Source organism: Athene noctua, chromosome 1 (assembly GCF_965140245.1).
Source record: "Athene noctua chromosome 1, bAthNoc1.hap1.1, whole genome shotgun sequence".
Classification (NCBI taxonomy): Eukaryota; Metazoa; Chordata; class Aves; order Strigiformes; family Strigidae; genus Athene; species Athene noctua.
Genome location: NC_134037.1, coordinates 52,590,276 through 52,610,020, shown reverse-complemented (window position 1 = coordinate 52,610,020; position 19,745 = coordinate 52,590,276). Strand labels below are relative to the sequence as shown.

The 19,745-nt window shown below is 40.1% G+C and overlaps 1 protein-coding gene across 1 annotated transcript in view; it reads right to left on the bottom strand.

Annotated features, from left to right (window-relative positions):
* The window catches only part of LOC141954983 (uncharacterized), a 39,058-nt gene extending 23,767 nt beyond the window's left edge, over positions 1–15,291 (bottom strand). Inside the window, 7 exon segments of the mRNA XM_074895064.1 lie at positions 7,039–7,191; positions 8,253–8,410; positions 11,013–11,145; positions 11,828–12,022; positions 13,018–13,128; positions 13,464–13,536; positions 15,155–15,291. Coding sequence (XP_074751165.1) covers positions 7,039–7,191; positions 8,253–8,410; positions 11,013–11,145; positions 11,828–12,022; positions 13,018–13,128; positions 13,464–13,536; positions 15,155–15,291 — 960 coding nt within the window.
* Between the last annotated feature and the right edge of the window lie 4,454 nt (positions 15,292–19,745).

The following is a 19,745-nucleotide window of genomic DNA, read 5'->3' as shown; positions in this document are numbered from 1 at the left end:
TAGTTAGTTCCTAATTCCAACACACACAGTTAAAAATTGGTGTGGTAAATATGCATATGATTCGTATTTGACATCTTTATGCATAGGCTTTATCATAACAAAAAGAAAAAATGGGAAAGGAAGTGCCGTACTGGATGAAATTCATAATCCAGCCACCAGTGAAATTATCATGGCATATAACTCCACAATATTTTATTGCTTTCCAGTCTTTAGTGGTTTATCCTTATAAAGACCATGGGTTGTATGAGAAAGCTATCCCTGTTCCAAAGACAAGACTGTGTCAAGGGTCAGAGAGAGGAAATCTTCCAAAGAAGTTCAGAACATCTCTTCCATCAAAACCTCAACCCAGCTATGGCTAGTGACATGTCTGACCCCCTAGTCCAACCTTTTTCTTCCTACCATAAAAGAAAAACTGATTTCTGGGCTCCAGCAGATCATAGGTTGAGCATGGGGCAAAATCATAGTGTGGCAACAAGGAAGTAACATCAGCTAGGCTGTAGAAAAGTTTTACAGTGATGTATACACAACACCCAACCCAAGCATATATTAAATAATCTAGTTAACATCCCATAAAATTAAATTCAATAGTTGTGGTGGGTTTTTTTTCCCACTCCTTTCCAGCACACTCAACAATGTATTACAAAGAGTAACAGAGGAACAGCAAGCAGGAAGAAAGCTACACTTGCCTTGTTACCAACTCTATCCTGATGCCTTCTCACATGCATCAGGAGTTACTCACCAATCGGTGAAATAAACTGGCATTAGTACCAGAGTAAATGAGAAGATCACTATGAGTCACACAGTATTTATTAATTGTGGAACATTATGGACTAGGCATTATCCAATTAATTTCCTCAGGCAATCAAGTATATAAGAAAAATTTGTCCTCTTTACCCACTTCTCTATCCCAGTTTATTTTACAACTTCATTTGAACTTGGATGGCATAAGTTGGAATTCTTTTCAGTGTGTTAAGGGTTTTATAGCATTGATTTTGGCATTGTTTTCTTGGATTAGAGAAAATCCTATTAATGTATCTTCACAAACTGGTGCTTGTCAAATTTATTCTGCTCAACATGAGACATCCTAACAAAGCTACTTGTAGAAGTGACACAGATAAACTCAAGACTATGTTGGGCTGTTCTATAAATTTGAAAGTTGATGTGAGTGTATTGTCTCTAAAAATGCCTTCAAGCCAAACAAATCTTGATGTCAAAATGTCAAACAAGGAATTCTTTACATAATCCTTGCAATGATAGGTTATCTGTTAACTGATTTCTCTATCTTTACTAAGCATGATCATCCTCATTCATCTTGTCCTCGTTGACTCTAAAGGTTTAATTTCTTAAATTTTAGAAAAACTAGGTCCTTCAACGTCTGTTACTTAAAATAATGTGAGGTCAAACAGAATTTAAAAATATTTTCCTGAATCAACAGCATTAATTGTACGTCTCTATTAAATATCACAATAAGTGTATGGACTAAGCAGGGGATGAAGCATTTCCACTTAAAATTTCCACTAAAAAAAGATACAGACAATGCTGTCTGAAAAATGCAAGTGAAATGAGGAAAAAAGTGATGGCATATTTTTGTGTAGCAGCTGAATTTCTATTTTAAAAACACTGAGACCTGGACAGAGCTGTTTTGTGGAGGATCTAATTCTAGTTTTCCAATAACCACCATGACTAGACTGTTTCAAATTTGAGATCAATCACATCCCTTGCATTGCTCCAGATAGGTATTCTTTCCCAGCCCATTCGTGGGCTCAGTGCACTTGACAGAAGATACACAGTACAATCCTGTTTTCTTTCTTTTTTCTTAAATTAATCATCATGTAGCTGGTATGAGTCAAACCAATGTATTTTTTTCCTGAGGTTTTCATTAAGTAATCAAATATTTCCTGGTCAAGGTCAGCCTGGGATAGAAAGAACCGTATGTTTTTACATGTGGGAGATTTTCCTGACAGAAAAACGTCAGTTTATTTTTGAACATGGAGTTGGTATCAGGCTTGGGGCAGATATGGAAAAAGAGGAGTGGGGAGAGACTAAATGCTGTCTCTCTCCCTCTGTTCCCTCTCCCCTGCTCCTGTATTACCTGCTGCCCTGCTTGGTCCTGTCCAAGTGCAGGGGAGCAAGACCTTCTCACTAGCACTGGGGCTGCAGCCAGCCCCAGCAGCTGAGACCTGTCCTCTTTAAAAAACAGCTGAGAGAGGATATTGTTCAGTCCTTTCTTAACTTGCCACACGGGGCCCATTGGTGTGAGCAGGCAGGCACAGGCAGAGTGAGACAAAGGAAGCACTGGGCTGCAGATACAGGAACTTCTGAGATATAACAGTCCTGTGCATAGTGGTTTTATATTTGTCAAAGCAGCAGCTGTGAATGACTTCTGAGTCAGAAGGACAATAAAGAAATAGGTAATCAAAGTCCATCTGCATCAAAGGCATACACTGAAATTCAGAAGACTAGTCACAGAGCTCGCCACATAAGGCATGTCACAGTTACTACAAATTCCCCAGATACCTGAGAGGTAGGTCTTACTTCTCATTCGCTACCCTGGCAGTTAGCCCATTTGTGGGTTTTTTTTCCTCTCTTCCCAAACTTGAAGATCTCTCACAGCTTCTGTACCTCCATGAGGCCATGCCCACAAATGCCACTTCCTCCCCGAGAGGAGGAACTTGCTGTCACACCTGCCCCTGCACAAAGCAGGCATCTGCTGTCAGGTCCACAGGTGCTCAGCTGCTGGATGGCCTCCAGCAAACAAAGACATCCCACCCTTTCCTCCCCTCTCCCCCCTACACACATGCCAACCTGTTCCATAATTGACACTCTCCAGTAAATATAGGGCACACTTCTATTCCTTGCAGCCAAATTCACACCCCAGCCCTGCCACAGGCATGTACACACACTATTTTTAGGTAGGTGTAATCTTGTGCTGCTTGTGCTATGACTGGACTGAAGGGTGCACAGCAGCTAGTGAGCACCAAGGAGGAGAGGACATCGCCGATGTGGCTTGGGCGTGCAACCACACACTGCAGCTGGGCAGATCCTGCTCAGCAGCAGTTAGCAGGAGGCTGAGTTTTGAAATAGGGGAACGATGGTGTTCAAATAGAAAACTGTTAGAGAAGCCCTCTATCAGAGCTGACAAACACTTGCTAGACATGTTTAATTGATCATTATTCTTCATTTCCCCTTCTAAGTACCTGGTGGAGCTCAGTGCAGGCATAGACCTCCTTCCAGACATGATTGTAGCTCTGCTGTTCGGAGGCATGAGAAGAAGCGGTAGAACCTGACTGCACAGGATGTGGCTTGAACACTGCTGCTGCGTGTTCCTGGAGACCTTCCACCACGTCTCTATGTCCGAGACCTTGTTTCAAACCACATCAACACACAGACAAAAGATTTACAAGGCAAACAAGTCTGTGTGCAGCCCCTGTCTCGTAGTGAGGCAGAGTCAATTCAGAGCATCTAGTGAGGGAGCCTCTGCTTGTTACTGCTTCTCCTTTATTTGGGAGAGTCGCCTGCTGCCCCCTTTCCAAGGTGAAAATGTAGAAAGGGGCTTGCCAGTCACAGCATATGGAGGGAATACACCAGATGAGAAAGAATAGGAAAGCGCTTTTTTTCTAACTGAGATTTAGGGAGGGGACTATTGGGTAATTCCCTCTCTCTTGTTACCTCTGACACTCAAGGAGATATACATGTTTCTTGACCGAAACCAAACACATCATATTTGGCGAGCAAGCCACAATGGAAAAACAAGGAGAACGATCTTTTTTTTATTGTCTCAGTGAGCTGCAAAGCCATTTTTACTTTTGTTAATGGTGATGACGGCTTTTGCCGAAGCTTTTCAGAAAAACTACATGCTGTGGCAAGATCTGAAAGAATGGTTTCTTTGTGAAAAATCTGGCATGGACAAAAGGTCTGAAAACAGGGATCATAAAAGTAAGCTTATTTCAGTCTTAATTTTTTTTAAAAAGACCATAAATTGCTAATCTTTCTAAGACTATCATCAAAATCAAATACATTCAATTATTTAAAATACTGTAAAATTATCTTCAGCAGCAAAGTCTACACATCCACTTCCTGATTTCTTCAATTTAAAAAAAGTCCTCTCTCAAATGCTTTGTGAGACCATGACAGTAAATAATGAATGTTAAATAGGAACCAGGGAGACTAAATATATAAGGACTACTGCCAAAAACCAGGTTAAACAAAATTAGTAGTAGTACAAAGGTAATTCTTTAAAAACACATCTAATCTTGCAGGATTTTTTAAAATTGTCACTTGTATTGGAAGAATAATTTGAAAAACATGGTTGTGCTTTAGTAATTATTGGCATCAGTAAAATTCTGTTGATATGAATTCTAGCAAAGCATTGATAGGAATTCTAAGGGGATTAAGACCAGGAGTTTTATAGGACTTCATCACCTGTTTTGAAAAAAGATGCTAGGAAGTCAAAACAAATGGAACCTTGTTTATCTCAGGACAAAAAACAAAAACAAAAACAAAAAACAAGCAAACAAAAAAGGAGGGGCACAGGGGAATAAGCAGTCTTTAACAAAAATGTAAATTAAATATCAAAACCTACGGAAGATATTTTTTCATTCATTTCCCAAACATTTCCTTCATTCACTTTCTTACTGGCTGGGAGTCAACAACTTCTGATCCATTACTGCTTCTCTACTAAACATGGTTACCATCTGGTGTTTCACAGCCAAGCACCTTTGTTCCCTTAGAGTTATATTTATTTTTAGGCTTGTTAGACACTGAAACACAAAATGGGAAGTCAGGCAGTGGGAAGACGCTTCTGGAAGGTGAGCAGAGTGGGAAGCCAGGAACCTCCATTTTCTCCTTCCCAAGCCATGGGGGAGTTTGCTCCAGCATAGCTTTATCACCCTCCTGCCTGCAGCCCAACAGAAACTGCTCACAAAGGCTCCCTGTTGCTGTTTCACTAAGGTCATCTTCGGGTGTTGGGATCCTAAGCAATCCTGAAACGGCTGGGCAACAGAGCAGGCACCATCCCTGCATGTGGTCCAGAGCTACAGCACCAAGGGCTCTACCCTGCCAAGCTGGCACTGTCTGCTTCTACCTGTTTCTGGGTGTTTGCATGTTGCTTTGGTTGCTTTTCTGACATCCTCGCCCCTGTTCTGCCCTGTGCCATCCACAGTTGCCATGCAGATGGGAAGCCACCTCCTCCTCTCTTCAGCTAGCACCCCCAAGGAAGGCAGCAACTCTCGCGGGGGTCCCAAATCAAGGCTTGCCCATAACTCAGACACATACAGAGCATCATCTGGGGCTCTGTGACAAGCCCACTACCCCCTTTCTAGACAGCAGGGGATCTTCAAGGCTGAGGACAGAGATATTTGGATAGCCTGCGGCAGTGGTTCCTTGGGGAGAGAAGACCAAGGAGCCCAGTGACATTTCAGGGCTGAGTAGCCTCTCGCATGAGCTGGACACATGGCTTAAGCTGCTCTGGTGTGCCCAACACTGCCCAGGTACCAAAGGAAGGAAGAGACAGATCACCAAGGACTTTCCATTTGGCAGTAATGTGATTATTGATAGAAGAGGGCACATAGGGGCATGACTCCTCCACAGCTTTAGAGAAGGGATTTATTCTCTGGTTCCTGTGTAAAACTGAAAGCTGAACTACAAGGTGTCCTTATTGCTCAGGGTCACCCGGGAAGAGAGGCAGAGCAACCATCTGATTGCCAGACCAGTTTTACTGGACGAGATGTTTATAGAGATCCAATTCTATAGTAGTTCACCATCTTAATTGCACTAGTTTTCCTCATCCTTGAGAGGCAGAGAACTCTTGTTATATCAGCTTTAAACCTGCTCAACTTTCACTGGAAAAATGTGGCAAGACCCCAGTACACCTGGCCAGCCTATCGCACCCTGAAGGTCATTTAGGCATCTGCAGCAGGCGTGAATGAGCAGAGCTGACTGGGCATCTGCAAGTCAGCCCTGCAGGGTACATTCAGTGAATAAGATGCAATTAGGACAAATGAATACTACTCTTCACAGATGATCACCATTTGCAAGACAATGATGTGTTGGTTGTGCCTCAGGCTCGTTGTGGATGCAAAGCAGGCCTGATCTGTGAATGCACATTGCCATTTTTTAGGTGGCTGGCATTTAGACAGAGCTGTCCTGTAGGACATCCTCAAAATGGCCAAAAATGGCAATATATCACTTGAATCAAGACAATCTGTGAAACTAGAACCAAAATAGAGACACTCAGTAACTTCTCCCTGGGGCACTTTGTGCCCTATCAAGTTTTAGACTTTGAAGCATCTCCTTGTCTTTTGAGCAGAATTCGGAACCTTGGTCACAGTTAAAAAAAGCTGTTCTGAACAATCCCTTTGACACAAATTCCAGGGCTGATTTTGACCTGACTTATATGAACTTCAGAGCTTTTGAATATTCATGCAAGTGTTCAAAAGGCCTTTTGAAACCACTGAACTGAGAAAGAGGGGGGAAGAAATCTCTATAGCACCTTAGTAATGAGTCTTCAGTGAATTCAGGCATATACACATGATACCTAAACCTGAGGCAAGCTTTCTCTAGAGATATCAATTTCCCTGGAAGTGACCAATAAATAAATTAAAATAACTTTAAATTAAATCACTTTACGTTATATTACCTCTACAAATTTTGAATGAAGGTCCATCAGCTTATCCACTTTTTTCCACTGCTCCAGTTTTATCAAAAGCTTTTGCTGTCAGGGATCTACTTTAGGCTTAATCTGGTTGACATAAAAGTAACCATAAAACTTATGAATATCACTACATATTTTTGGTATAGAAGGCAATATTTACTAAAGAATGTGCAATACATTAACTTTTTATTTTCAACAGACATGAAAAGGGGCTCTTGACTATACAGAAATATAGTAGTTTGATAAGGCCTGAATTATTAAAAAAAATCATCACTCTATTTATCAAAAAAACCATTTTAGACTTTAATTGCCGAAATGTATCTTGATACATCCTGAAGACTGGTTAGCACTAACACAATTGAAAAAGGAAAGTTCCTCAAAATTACCTCTAAAAAAGGGACCCAGTTGGCTCTCTTTTTCAAAGCTTTGGATGGATCTAGCACACCCCAGTTCTCTGACCAAGAAACCTCTGTGTCATAAACTGGAAAAGTTCTCACTGTCTGTTGTTTGCAGAAGACACTTCTAAATTTTTGGATAACCTAAAGCATAAAAAGAGATGGTACTGTTACAAATTTCCCAAGCTGGATATTAAATTCTATAGCAAAGTAATATTGCATATTATCAGCCGAAAAAGTAAATAAATGTGATGAAAGTGACATTCTGGTCCTGTGTTTTCTCTGCTTTCCAGAAGACACAATGAAACTCCCTACTGTTAACTCTGCAGCCTCCAAAAAGAAGATGAAGATTTTTAAAACCACAGTCTTTCAGACAAAGTCAATGGCAAATTTATTGTCGCTGGCTTTAGTAGGAACAGCATTAGCCTAGAAGGTGTACTTTGAAAATCCTGTCCAAAAATTAATAAGCCACTGCCAGCCTACAATGAAGATAATTTACATTATTGCCTAGTTTTGTAAACAAATCTGCCTGTGCTTATCTTAGATAGTTCAGTGAGTTCAGCTGGACTAGTTAAATGTTACTTTGATGAGAGACTTACAGACCAGTTTATGCAACCAAACCTTTGCCCTTTCCAGCTGTACCACCTGTTCTCATACAAGGTGCGATTTCTAAGGCAAGCCATGTATTTAAAAGCAGTATGTTATTTCTGTTTAACAGTTATGCATCTCTTTTGGACACTGGACACATGGTGGAGATTTTCAGTTCGTTTTGCCTTTTGGATGAGAGAAAAGACAAACCCCAGAATTTTCCTGCTGGTAACCCCTGAACTGCAGAGGCTGGGCGAGGTCCTGGGCAATGACGTGTCGCAGCCGACCTCTAGTGGAAGCACCACAGCTCGGGGAGACACCAAACAAGGGCAGGAAAACTCGAGAAAAATGCACCAAAAGCCCTAGTGAGAGCTAAGAGAACAAACATACGGAATCAGAGCCATGATGCTGAAAATCCGAACATGAGCAGTTATTATAGCTTAGTCGGAGCAAGCCAAGCCTTTCTGCTGCTTCCTGTCAAAAGCAAAAATGCCCACAATATTATTTTTCCATGATGCAAAACACTGAATTGTAAAAAAAGGAAGTTCATTCCATACTTTTAAAGAAATTTTTTTTTCTTTTTTTTTTTTTAGTGTTGAGAAGTACATTTCAGTTACCAGTGAAAAGAGCACCATCTCATCAGCTGACTTCTTGAGGTCCTTAAGGTTGTAGTCAATACCAAAGTGAGAAAGCAGAAGCTGGAGCTGAGGTTTCAGCTCCTTGGTTTCAGTGCTGTGCTGTGGGAAAGTTATTCCAGTGTCCTTGTGGCAGGATTCTGCAAAAAGCCATAATCAGACCAGCTGGAGAACATCAACACTTTAAGCAACATGACTATAAGATGACTGTAAGCAATGCTGCCAGTGCCCTTTGCTTTGCATCCACGCAATGATGTAATTCCCTTTTTTTTGTCCTGAAGCAGAGGTATGACAGAGAATGGAATGCGGTGGTGGGGAGAACCCACATTGTATGGATTTTTAGTATTTTCGTTTCTCTTTTAAGAAAGGGTCTTCTGCCACACTCCAAAAGACTTACAGCTGTTGCAGGTCAGGGCACCTCCATGATCCTTGGAGGAATGCCTATCTTCTAGCATGGAAAGGATGTCAGCTAACAAATCCTACTGCCTGAACAGAGTACTGGCTCAGGGGTGGACAACATTCTTCTCACACACACACACACCTCCCAAATCTTCACATGCCACAAGAACTTCAAGTATGTTACTATTTCAGGGTTATCACTCCTCCGGTATCTGATTCTGGCATGATGTTGCTACTGCAAACTTCTGAAACAGGGCTGTACTGGGGATGGCTGAGTCTGGCCTGGTATCAGTGTTGAAGAGTCTGTTGGCAACATAGCACATTTTTAGAAGAGCTGTTTTCTCCTCCTTCTTTACCTCATCTCAGACTTGCTCAAGGCTTTGATGGATATCAGTATTCCTTCATCCTTGAAGAGCCAAAACTACTGTGTTCCTCTAAGTTTTGTCATCTTTTCTTCCCCTTTTTCCACTCATTGACAGACATAGTTAACATGGGGAGTTTGGTCAATTAGTTGGGCTTTGTCTTAGGCCAAGACATAACAAACAGCAGCACTTTTTCTGCTACTACTTTTCCAAAGATTTTTGAAAGTCCAAATAAGTGTCAACTGATTTTTCTCTACCCAGTACTCGTGGGTACTACTGATACATGCAAAGATCCTAATAGGTAAGTTACAGTTTGCTAAAGTTCAACAAAACTCTTGGGATTTAGTGGAACTACATGTAATCTAATTTATTATCTAATTGTTTCAGCAATAAAGGGCCATCTGCGTTTCTATTCCATGCTTTACTTCAGCTTTGTTTTTAATGTCCTGTTTAATCATTCTGTTGTTTCATCTATGAAGCTCAGATCTAGATAGCAGATGAATGAAGCTTATGATGGTAATATGATACTGTTCCTCAAATATTAAATAAGTAGATACTGAAGATCAAAATGAGCTAGAGAACTTGTAAGTTGCTTTTTAATATCAATAAGGGTCTACTCCGTGGAAAAATGAATGGCTTATGTGAACTCTATAACACTAGTCTTGTGTCCTTCTTCCTACAGTATTAGCCCACTGTATCCCAGATCACCCCTTCCTCTCCTATCCTGCTCATATAAGAGAAATGTAGCCTGTTCAAGTGGCTTCATTTGGAGAGAAGAGCCTAACCCTCCTCTCCCTGTGCCTTAACATTGGTAGCACTGTACTCCTGGGGCAGTCCTGCCATATCTCCTCACCATGGGACCCTCTTGGGCCCAAGGAGTGAAAGTGTGCTGCACCAGCACCACCAGTTAGATCAGTTAGAGCTTAGTTAGACTACTAACTAAGGGCTAAAGGCCCCTTATTTGCCCCAGGTAAATCTGCACTTTCCTTCGCACTATTCTCAATCAATTGTCACTGGTTGGACAGTGCCACGCCACACCAGGGCTGTGCCTTGCTCTCCTGTGCAGACCCACAGGAACATCCCTTGTGGCAGAAGTTTTCAGTGGAGAAAGGAGACGGGAGGGACAAGTCACAGCCCCTTTTCATTCTGTCAGCCTGGCCAGCCCACTTCTCAAATGCAAGGAGGCAGCATACACTCTGCCTAGTCCCCAGGAGAGAGGAGTTGTGCTTTTCCAGAGACAATCCTGTGAGCTTCTACGGTTCCACACTGTTCCCACTCTGTAAAAGCGTGGGTTAAATCATAGGAGTTAAACACTCTGCAACAGGAATGCTGCCTTGCTTGCTAAGTACCACTCACAGGGTATCTCCACATAAACAACACCACTCCCTCCCTTCCTTCAAAAGGGAAGAGAACTTGAAAATAACCACGAGGAGATTTTTCTAGAGATACTTCAGTGTAGTCTTAAAACAATAGCTCTCTCCTCTTAGTTCCTCCAGAAACACGTCACTCACAGAAATATTTCAAATAATATTCTTGTAGAAAGTTGGAAAGATGCGTTTCAGGGTTTGGCATAATCAGGACAACATCCTGGATTCTCCACCGAGTTGATCCCACAAGTACCTTTCTGAACCACCTGTTTCTGCAGCCCAGGGCACAGTAAGGCCAGAGGCGCAACCGCTGCAGATTCAGGGCTCCACACCCTGAAATTTGAACACCACATTTCCAGGATTCTTGCTGACTTTATAAGCCACGCTCCAAATTTCTCAAGCATAGGTATTATGTAATGTATGCTTCCTGTAAGCATACTGATTATAGAATCATAGAATATCTCAAGTTGGAAGGGACCCATAAGAACCATTGAGTCCATTGAGTAGCCAAGGATGGCAACATTTGCACTGTTGACCTTTCTCAAAGAATATACATCAATAAATGCATTATCTGTAGCACTTGTGGTTTTAAAGGAAAGCTGATCATTTCTCACCATTTCTTCTTAAAACTCTTGAACAGGGAAACATGTCAATATTAAAAAGATCTGAATTCTTGTCAAAAGCACTTCTTAATTTGTCCCAGTTGTCTTGGACCACATCAGGATGTTTCTCCTCAGCCACATTCATCTTGTGAGGAAATAGGTAAATGCTGGAGAACCTGGAGTTAAGAACATATCTGTTGTTTTTCTCAGTCATTTAGAAAGCATACAAACTATTCAGTTGCAAATTTATAAAATAAAACACAAAAGAGAGAAAAAAATCATAGTTATCCAGTGTCTATATGTCCAGAAGTTTAGTCATTCATATAATAAATTATAGTACTCATATAATAAAATCGTTAAGGAAACTAGATAAAATAAGGAAATATTAAAATTTCTTTTTGAAAGATGATGCTAAAACAAACAAATACTCATCAAGTCTACAGACTGTTCATTGAGATGACTCAGCCCTTTGACAATGTTCTGCTCTATCAAAACATCATCACAGTAATAATAAAGAAAAAAAGTGTCTCCAAGCTTTCTCCTGCTCATTCTGGATCTCCTCAAATCCAAGCAGCCCAAGACTATCTACACTGCACCCAGGGAGCTCATTATTGCCCTTACCTAAATTCAGGTTTATCATTGTGTAATATTTCCTTTCTAGTAAAATTGATCTGCTAAAAGAATTGAAAGTTGTATGTACACAATCTAGCTCCCTACCTACAAACGTCTAGGTTTCTTTTACATTGAATTTGATCTTCCTAAGTTTCTTATCCAAGACTTGAAGGTTTCATAATCATACTTCACTGTTCAGAACATGCTCTTCTTACCTGGAGAAAACGGTGAATGTCCTTCAGAGAGTGCAGGTGACACACTAACCACCGAGTGTAAATCATCAGATCTTCCTGTGTCACTACATTCACCGGATTTTCCTTTCCTGTCAGGAAACTTTCCCTTGCCGCTGAAAGTCTTGCAGCCCTCTGAACTGCATCATTGTATTCCTCCATGATGTGACTAATTTGCTTCTGTTTATGTATATAAAAGAGACACTGTCATTTTAAAATTTCTGCTTCTTCTAGAAGGTAATTGCATTCCCCCTGCATGAGGAATCCTAGCTTGAGAGTAATATCAAAGGTTTATTTCCTTCCTAAATACTTACAAATGGTGTTTTCAACCCAATGAGGAAAAGGAAATTTCAGTCCAAATAGTGAATCTGTCTGAGCAGCTGACCATAAACGGACAGCTGTGAGTGAATGTCCAGAGACAAATTTCCCTTAACTTTAATATCCTTTTATTTGGGTGGAAGAAAAGCCATTGCTAACACTTTGTTTTTCATGAGCAGCTACTGGGCTAGATATATATATGTGCTACATGATAGGTTTTGGTTATTACCTGATAGAGAGGATAAAGCTGTTCAATAACACTACTGTGCGTGCAAAATGTCTTCCATCTAAGCATGTGCAAATATTTACTCTGGACTAGCTGAGTAATTCTGTCTGTAAAAAACTTGAATAAAATCAGAAATAACCAGCAAATCACACATTATCAAACAACAGCAGCTTAGCATTATAAGAAACTTAAGCAGTATATAGATCATCATTAGCATCAGAGAATAACACCAAAACAACAGCTAACCAACCAGTCACCAAAGACTGCTGTGCTGTTTTATTTATCCATGAAGGGTACTTCCCCTAAGTTGTCCCCGTGGCAGGATTATTGTGGGAATGAAAAAAAACCAATCAGTACAAGGAAAATGTCAGAGTTCAGTACACCGAAACCTAGAAATTTAAACTCCACATTAAAAATGAAAATAAAAATAACTCACAACACAGACGTACTAGAAGAGCACAAAAGCAAAAGAGAAGAGGCAATTTTCCCATCGTATGAGGGAACTGCAAGCACTAACATTTTCGTGCCCTCAGGAAGGAGTTTCATACTGTTTTTATTTTCAGATGTGCACAGTGCAACCTGCTGGGCCGGAGGAAAGCTCCTGAATCCTCGCAGCAAGCGGGAGCCCTACCTGGTGCAGGAGCAGAGGCAAGTTTGCTGCTGTGTGCTCCCTTCTCCAGCAGCTCTCTAACTCCCTCTGCATGACATCAGCCTGAATAACAAGAGGTTTTGCTTCTGCCACCTGCAAACGGAGCATATGTTGAACAGATCTCTTCAGGATTTTTTTTTTTTTTAAAAAAAGAAAGTGGTAAATACAGAAAAATGCTTAGGCTTTGAATTTAATTGGGAGTTGTCACATAAACAAACACTGCAGAGCCAGGTCCACATTATTATTCAAACAAAAGACAGGTTATGCTCTTTTATTGCTGCACAAGCAACATTATAACCCTTTCCATTCTGTCTTTACAGGCCCAGATGCCAAAAACCTTATAACTTTCTCTGATTTTAATTTTCAGTTAGTACTTGGTAAAGAGCAAAGAGATTTTTTTTTAGTCAGTGTACATTTTAGCTACCTACCTGTAAGGCTTTCTTCAGTATTACCTCCCTTTCTTTTCTGAAATAAGATGCATCCTTTGGAATTGCAACAGAACTGCAAGAAAAAAAAAATCAACAGGATGTTACATACAAGCTGGTATAAATCAAACATTTGTCAGGCCCAGCACAACTCAGTTGGTGAAGTTAACAGTAAACAAGTTTAATGGTATGAAAAGTCTATATTAACACAGCAGAATTTATTTAATTAGCAGCTATTTTTTGGCAAACTGTTTTCTTCCATCTCTATTTTTTAGTCAAAGCCCTTAAAAAGTCCATTTGGATGCTTGTCAATCCTATGGACACATATTACAACCCATAACTATGCAGTGGAGTTCCTTAACAAGCATCCTTCACCATTTTGTCAACTTCCTTCCTAATACATCCACATCACAGAAGAAGGGGCTGAGAAAACTTCTGGAGGAGAACTATTTTATAATACCCATGCATCAACGTTGGACATGAGGAAAAGGTTCTGCACTGAGAGGGTAGTTGGTCACTGGAACAGGCTCCCCAGGGAAGTGGTTATGGCACCAAGCCTGTCAGAGTTCAAGCAGTGTCTGGACGATGCTCTTAGTCATACAGTTTAGTTTTAGATAGTCCTGCAAGGAGCAGGGAGTTGGACTCAATGATTCTTACGGGTCCCTTCCAACATGAGATATTCTATGATTCTATGATCAATATACTTACAGGAAGCACACGTTACAATTTTTTTATGTAACCAAATAAAATGAATGCATGAAAATTAAAAACATAGGTGAAAACTGGACCATTAAAAAAAAAAAGGGCTCCTAAGTCTTGTCCAAAAGCAGTGCATGGGAAACTCTGCTGGAACATTTCAGAGCCCTAAAGATTTAGGACTGGGAGGGGTTTTTTGTGATCATCTACCACTTCCACTGCTCTAAGGCGGGAAAAAAGTAAATCTGTTCCCTAAAGGTGTTTGTCTATCCTGTTCTTAAAGATAGATGGTTATCGTGGGTGGTCAGAAACCTCCTAGTCTAGATACTGGTGCTTAACTTACACTATCTCTGGAAAGTTTGACTTTTAGCCTATTGTTTTCTGTCCTATTCATAAATGTGAAGTTTATCCCCTTCACCTTTACAGCAATCTCCCATGTGTCTGAAGGCTTACAATCTAGAGAAAATGGACTAGAGACATAAGTCCAGCTCCTTTCCTTCAGGTGTCCTAGTCAAGTATTCTTCACCTCTGTTTTCCTCCACATATTCTCCAGGTGGTCTACAGCTTCCCCGAAGCATAATGCCCAACTTGGGCACATTATCATAGCTTGCATCTCACCATCGCTGAGGAAAGTAAGAGCAGCTGTCTTATATGTGACCATTCTGTTTACATCCCAGCATTACATTTGAAGCTACTTCCTCTTCACTATAAGAAGGAAATACTTGACATTCTAGGGAGACTTAAACTTTTGTTTACAATATACAACATGAAATCAATTTAGTTTATGTTTTGACATTCTCTTCCATTTCTATCCTAATTCTGTGGCAGACACAATGAAAAAGCTGCTATTTCTGGCTCCCGGTGTGTATTCAGGTACAGAAATTTAAGAGTTATACAGACACATGACTTTTGTATCATAACCAAAAAAACCCAATAAGAGACATGATACATTGCTATAATCTCACTCTCTTCTTCATTCCCCAGAAAATTCTTGTTACCTGTATGCCCTACTCTGTATTCCCTGGAGTATCCTGTTGTCTTCTATTTCTGACTTCAGCTCTGCCAGCTGTGCTGCTAGTTCTTGTTCCAGCTGCTGGACCTTCTCAGTAGAAGAGATCTGGTACACTTCATCCATTTTGCCTATCTCAGTTTGGCAGACCAAGAGACAAAGCAGTTGAGAAGAAGTTCCTTTCTCAAGAGCAAATCACTTGTGAGCTCTGGACCTGGAGAACTGTCCACCTAAAAAGCACAAATTCCCACTCCTATATAGACAATATATAATATGTAGCAACTTCATTAAAGAATTGTGATTTTTCTCATTTTGATTGCAAGCCTGAGAAAAATAGTAGAAAAACTCTACTGGCCCCAAAATTTTCTAGTATCCTCCTGCATCCCACTAACAAAGACCATCTCCTCCCTCCTTGATCCAGTTTCTTAAGGACACTTCAGAAAGTTTAGGTAATTAAACATTAAATTTGATGTGCTGAATAAAACGTTTTACAAAAGAAGAATTGAAATATTTTGCTTTCATTTTTTGCAAAACAAAATATGCTGACATTCAAAATCTATTTTTCCCCATTTCCCTCACCTGAAACTATTATTTGAAGTTGACCAGAATAAAAGGGATGAAAGAATTTGCAAGAAATGCCACTTTTTGACAAATGTACTGACTGCAAATGATCCACTAATACCAAATTAATTCTGTTCTAATGGGAAATGCTTGCTTTGTAAGAAATTCTAGAGTAGTCGTGCATTCTTCCAACATGTAGAATTACAGTTATTCTATTCACTTGTCAGTGAGGGGTATAATCAATTAGAAAGCAAGAAAAAAAAAAAAGGTAATTGTCTTTTTAAGGGAAGAAACAAGTCATTGCGGAAAGATTTGGGTCTTCTTTCTGGGAAGCAAAGGGGAGGAAGAGGCAAGTTCAGTCACAGAACAACCATCCATAGCAGCTATTTCTCAGTGGTTTGCAGAATCTGTTTGGTTGCTCTGGTCACATCATTTCTGCTTTCTTCTTTCATGAGAGATAACAGCTGTTGGTCCAGTCACAGATTTGACTTGACAAATGTAGGAGATGGCCAAGAGGATGAATATACCGGTGCAGGATGTACCTTTTGGGGGTGCTTTTTGCTTGACGGAATCCCAAGGTCTTGGGCAAATCCTTGTCTCTTGTTATGGGACTGGCCTTGCTGATAAGAAGAGCTGCAAACTAAGCAACTGTGGGAAGGAATTGAAGAATTCAAATCTCTGCACCTGAATTTCACAGCTGAAAGAAGAGGAAATTCAGGTAAGAAAGGATACAGAGAAACACTAAGGGACAGGAAGACTAAAATGAAGAAGGAATTGTTACCTAAAAAATCAGACTAAAAGATTTTACTGAACCCAGCCAGGAATCTGGGTGAAATCAATGAGAAGCAGACAGTATATTCATACACTACAAACAGATACCTCAGTTAGTTCTTGAACTAGTGATGCAAGACATGAAAGCTGACAGTATAAGAATAATATAAACAAGGTAGAAGAGCAAACACACCTTGGCAGCAGGATATGAGATGCTTTGGAGAGACTGAATTTATGGTAAAGGTGATGCAATAGTCTGGTATTTTACTTGATTGACATTTATGAATGGCTAGCATAGGTAAAAGGTCAAAAGGAATTTATTTACATTAGATTTACTTACTTTGGAGAATGAAGATAAAGATTTTTACTAGATTAGTACTAAAAAACCCTAAACCTGCCATGCTCTGCAAATGTCTTCAATTACTCACTGAACCCAGATGGTATTTCAGACAGTTTTGGTAAGTGGTAAGAACATTAGAGAAGCAAACATAATCTGGGATAGAATGGAAGAATAAAACCAGATGTGTATGTAAAGTGTTAAAGTGCAAAAGGGCTCATTTAGAGAAATTAATAAAATTAGAAAATTCATGTAACTAATACTTCAATGATTTTACCATTGGAGAAGCTGGAGAACCTTTAAATCAATGATAAAAAGCTAATTGGAACTTGATCTCAAAATAAAAGCAGGCAAAGAGGTTGGAAGCAAGGATGGTGGAGCCAACCAAGAAGTCATCAAGAGGAGGCAGAGAACAAAAACAGTGGGAAGAAAAAAACAACCTAAAAAATCAGAGGACTGGGAATCCTAGAACTAAAGCAAGAAATACCAGCTAAATTAAAAATTGCTTAGGAAAATAAAGAGTAGGCTGTTCTTCAGATATATAATTAAGAAGGAACCAATAGAAAAGAAATGATGCCACTATGCAGGCAGTGGAGTTCAGATTAAAATAATTCAGATGTGGCTGTAGAACTAATGGGAATTACTTAGCTCAGCTTTTTGAGAACACAGAAGTTAGGTTAGCAGTGATGCAGTGGGAATATGAAATTACCATTTCTGGGTATAAAGCAAAACTTTTGGCAAAATAGTAAAGCTTCCCATAAATAAATTCAGGTTGCAAAAAGAAGTCATCTTAAGTACCAGAAAAATAAAATCCTGTGTCTTCCTGAATCACAGAGCACTGAGCGCCCCATTTCCTAGTTTCAGATCAGTGAGGCTACTCACCAATGAGGAAGTTACGGTAAGCAGGTTCTCAGGACAGGCACCCACATATACACCAATGCACAAAAGGCTGACACGAAAACAGGGGGGAAAATGCTTGTATGCAGGGAAGTGCACAGGATTCCCAGGCTGTCAGCAGCCCAGGACTTAGTCAGTACTTCTGAAAATTTTGAAGAGCTAACCTAGGATCCCCAGAAATCAGAGGAAAGAGCTCCACATTTCACCAGAATTTATCTGGCCAAACTATGTACAGTATAAATATCTTCAGTTAAGCTCACCAATCACCCCAGACTCCCTTTGTAGTCGTCGGTAGAGAGAATCAGGAGTTTGGAATAAGATTCATCTGACCTGGTTTAGCTGTTACCTTATGGTAACACTTTCAGGAACACTTGCTTTTCTCCACTGATGGAAGAGACACTACGAGACCAACATGGGGAGCCTGTGGAGACCTTCAGGTAAGCGCTAGAGCTGCAACCCAGGACACTTGCAGAAGCTTCAACAGGCCCCAGCAGTGTAGAGGCAGCCTTGCCCACTTCAGTACAGGCAAGCTGAGGAAAACAGAAAATGCTTCATCAAAAATAAGAGCATATGTTTTATTACCCCCCCTTCATTGTTTTTTTTTTCTGCTATAAAAGTAATTGTGTGTTTGTACAGTATTCTTATCCTGGGAATGTCTTTCAGTCCACATGAACATCTGTACTTAGTTACATTAGCCAGTATCCAAATCCCAGCAAGATCCTGCCCTGATTATTTCGCTGGGAGTGTTTTTGCCAGCTTCTATTCCCAGAACACACTGGATTTATAGCTATGTCCAACCTCCAGCTTTGCTGGTTAGAAGATTGTAACACACATGCTCAAACTGAATGCCTTTTGTACTAGAAAAAGGTCTTTCCAGCAGGCTTAAGTAACAAGCCATTAATTTGTGCTAGCATATTTCATTAGCAGCAGGAAAGTGAACTATTATTGGATGCAATTTACTGGTCTGTATTTTTAATTATACTGTTTGACCTACATCTTTTGTCCAATTTCCTTAATGTCTAGCCATAAAATATGACCCTAGATTCAAATACTAACAAATTTTGCATAACTCAGCATAAAAGAACCCAGATTTTGAGTAAATAAAACAACTAGTCTTTTTTGGGATCTGTGTGGTTTTGTCTGCTGCCCGGTATAGCTAGATTCAAAACATTAATAAAAACAAGAAATACGCAGTTTTGTCTGAGAAGACAAACAAAAACTTACAGGACATAAATCAAAATAAGGATCTGCAAAAGAGTAGAGCAAGCACTTATTAAGCCAAAACATATTGTTTTTGTGAAGAAGCCTGCTCTGACCACTGTTCTTTCTCCAAATACATGTTTATGCAGTTCCAGGCCAGAACTTTTTTGAAGCGTAAGACATGAAGCATTCAGATCCCAGCAAAACTCACTATGATCTGCCTGCCTATTTCTTGCTGAGCTGAACCTCACCAACACTTGTGCACAAGCTTAACTTCACCACTGCAGTTTCTGCAGAATTATTCATTGCTGTAGATTTCTTTGAAGACTTATTTTATGTGATTGACAATTGCCTCAAACTGTCAATATGCTAACGAATAAATACATAAACTTATCTCCTACACCCCACCCCCCACACCCAATACAATCTGAAAATAAATTTTCTATGTTTCTTCAAGCAAGAAAACTTGTTTGGGATACACTTGCTTTGCATCCGGCTTGACCCTCTCAGCCATGCTGAAGCGCATCTGTTTTGCTTTAGTATGTGAAAACACATGCAATAGAGAAATAAAAGCTCCAGAAAAAAAAGCAGCACAAAAGAATTATTAAAATACAATTAAATCTTCCAAGTTGAAATATAAGTGATGTACCCCTGTCAAGTAATGTAAGCTCGCATATCATCCATTCCTTTTTTCTACTCTCAAATCCCAGCTCCTGGCTCTGAAAAAGAGAGCTTTTTCAGCTCCCCCGTCCCCCTCTGAAGCAGGCAGAGATGCAAAACACCCAGCTGCCAACAGCACCAGGTTCAGCTGTTT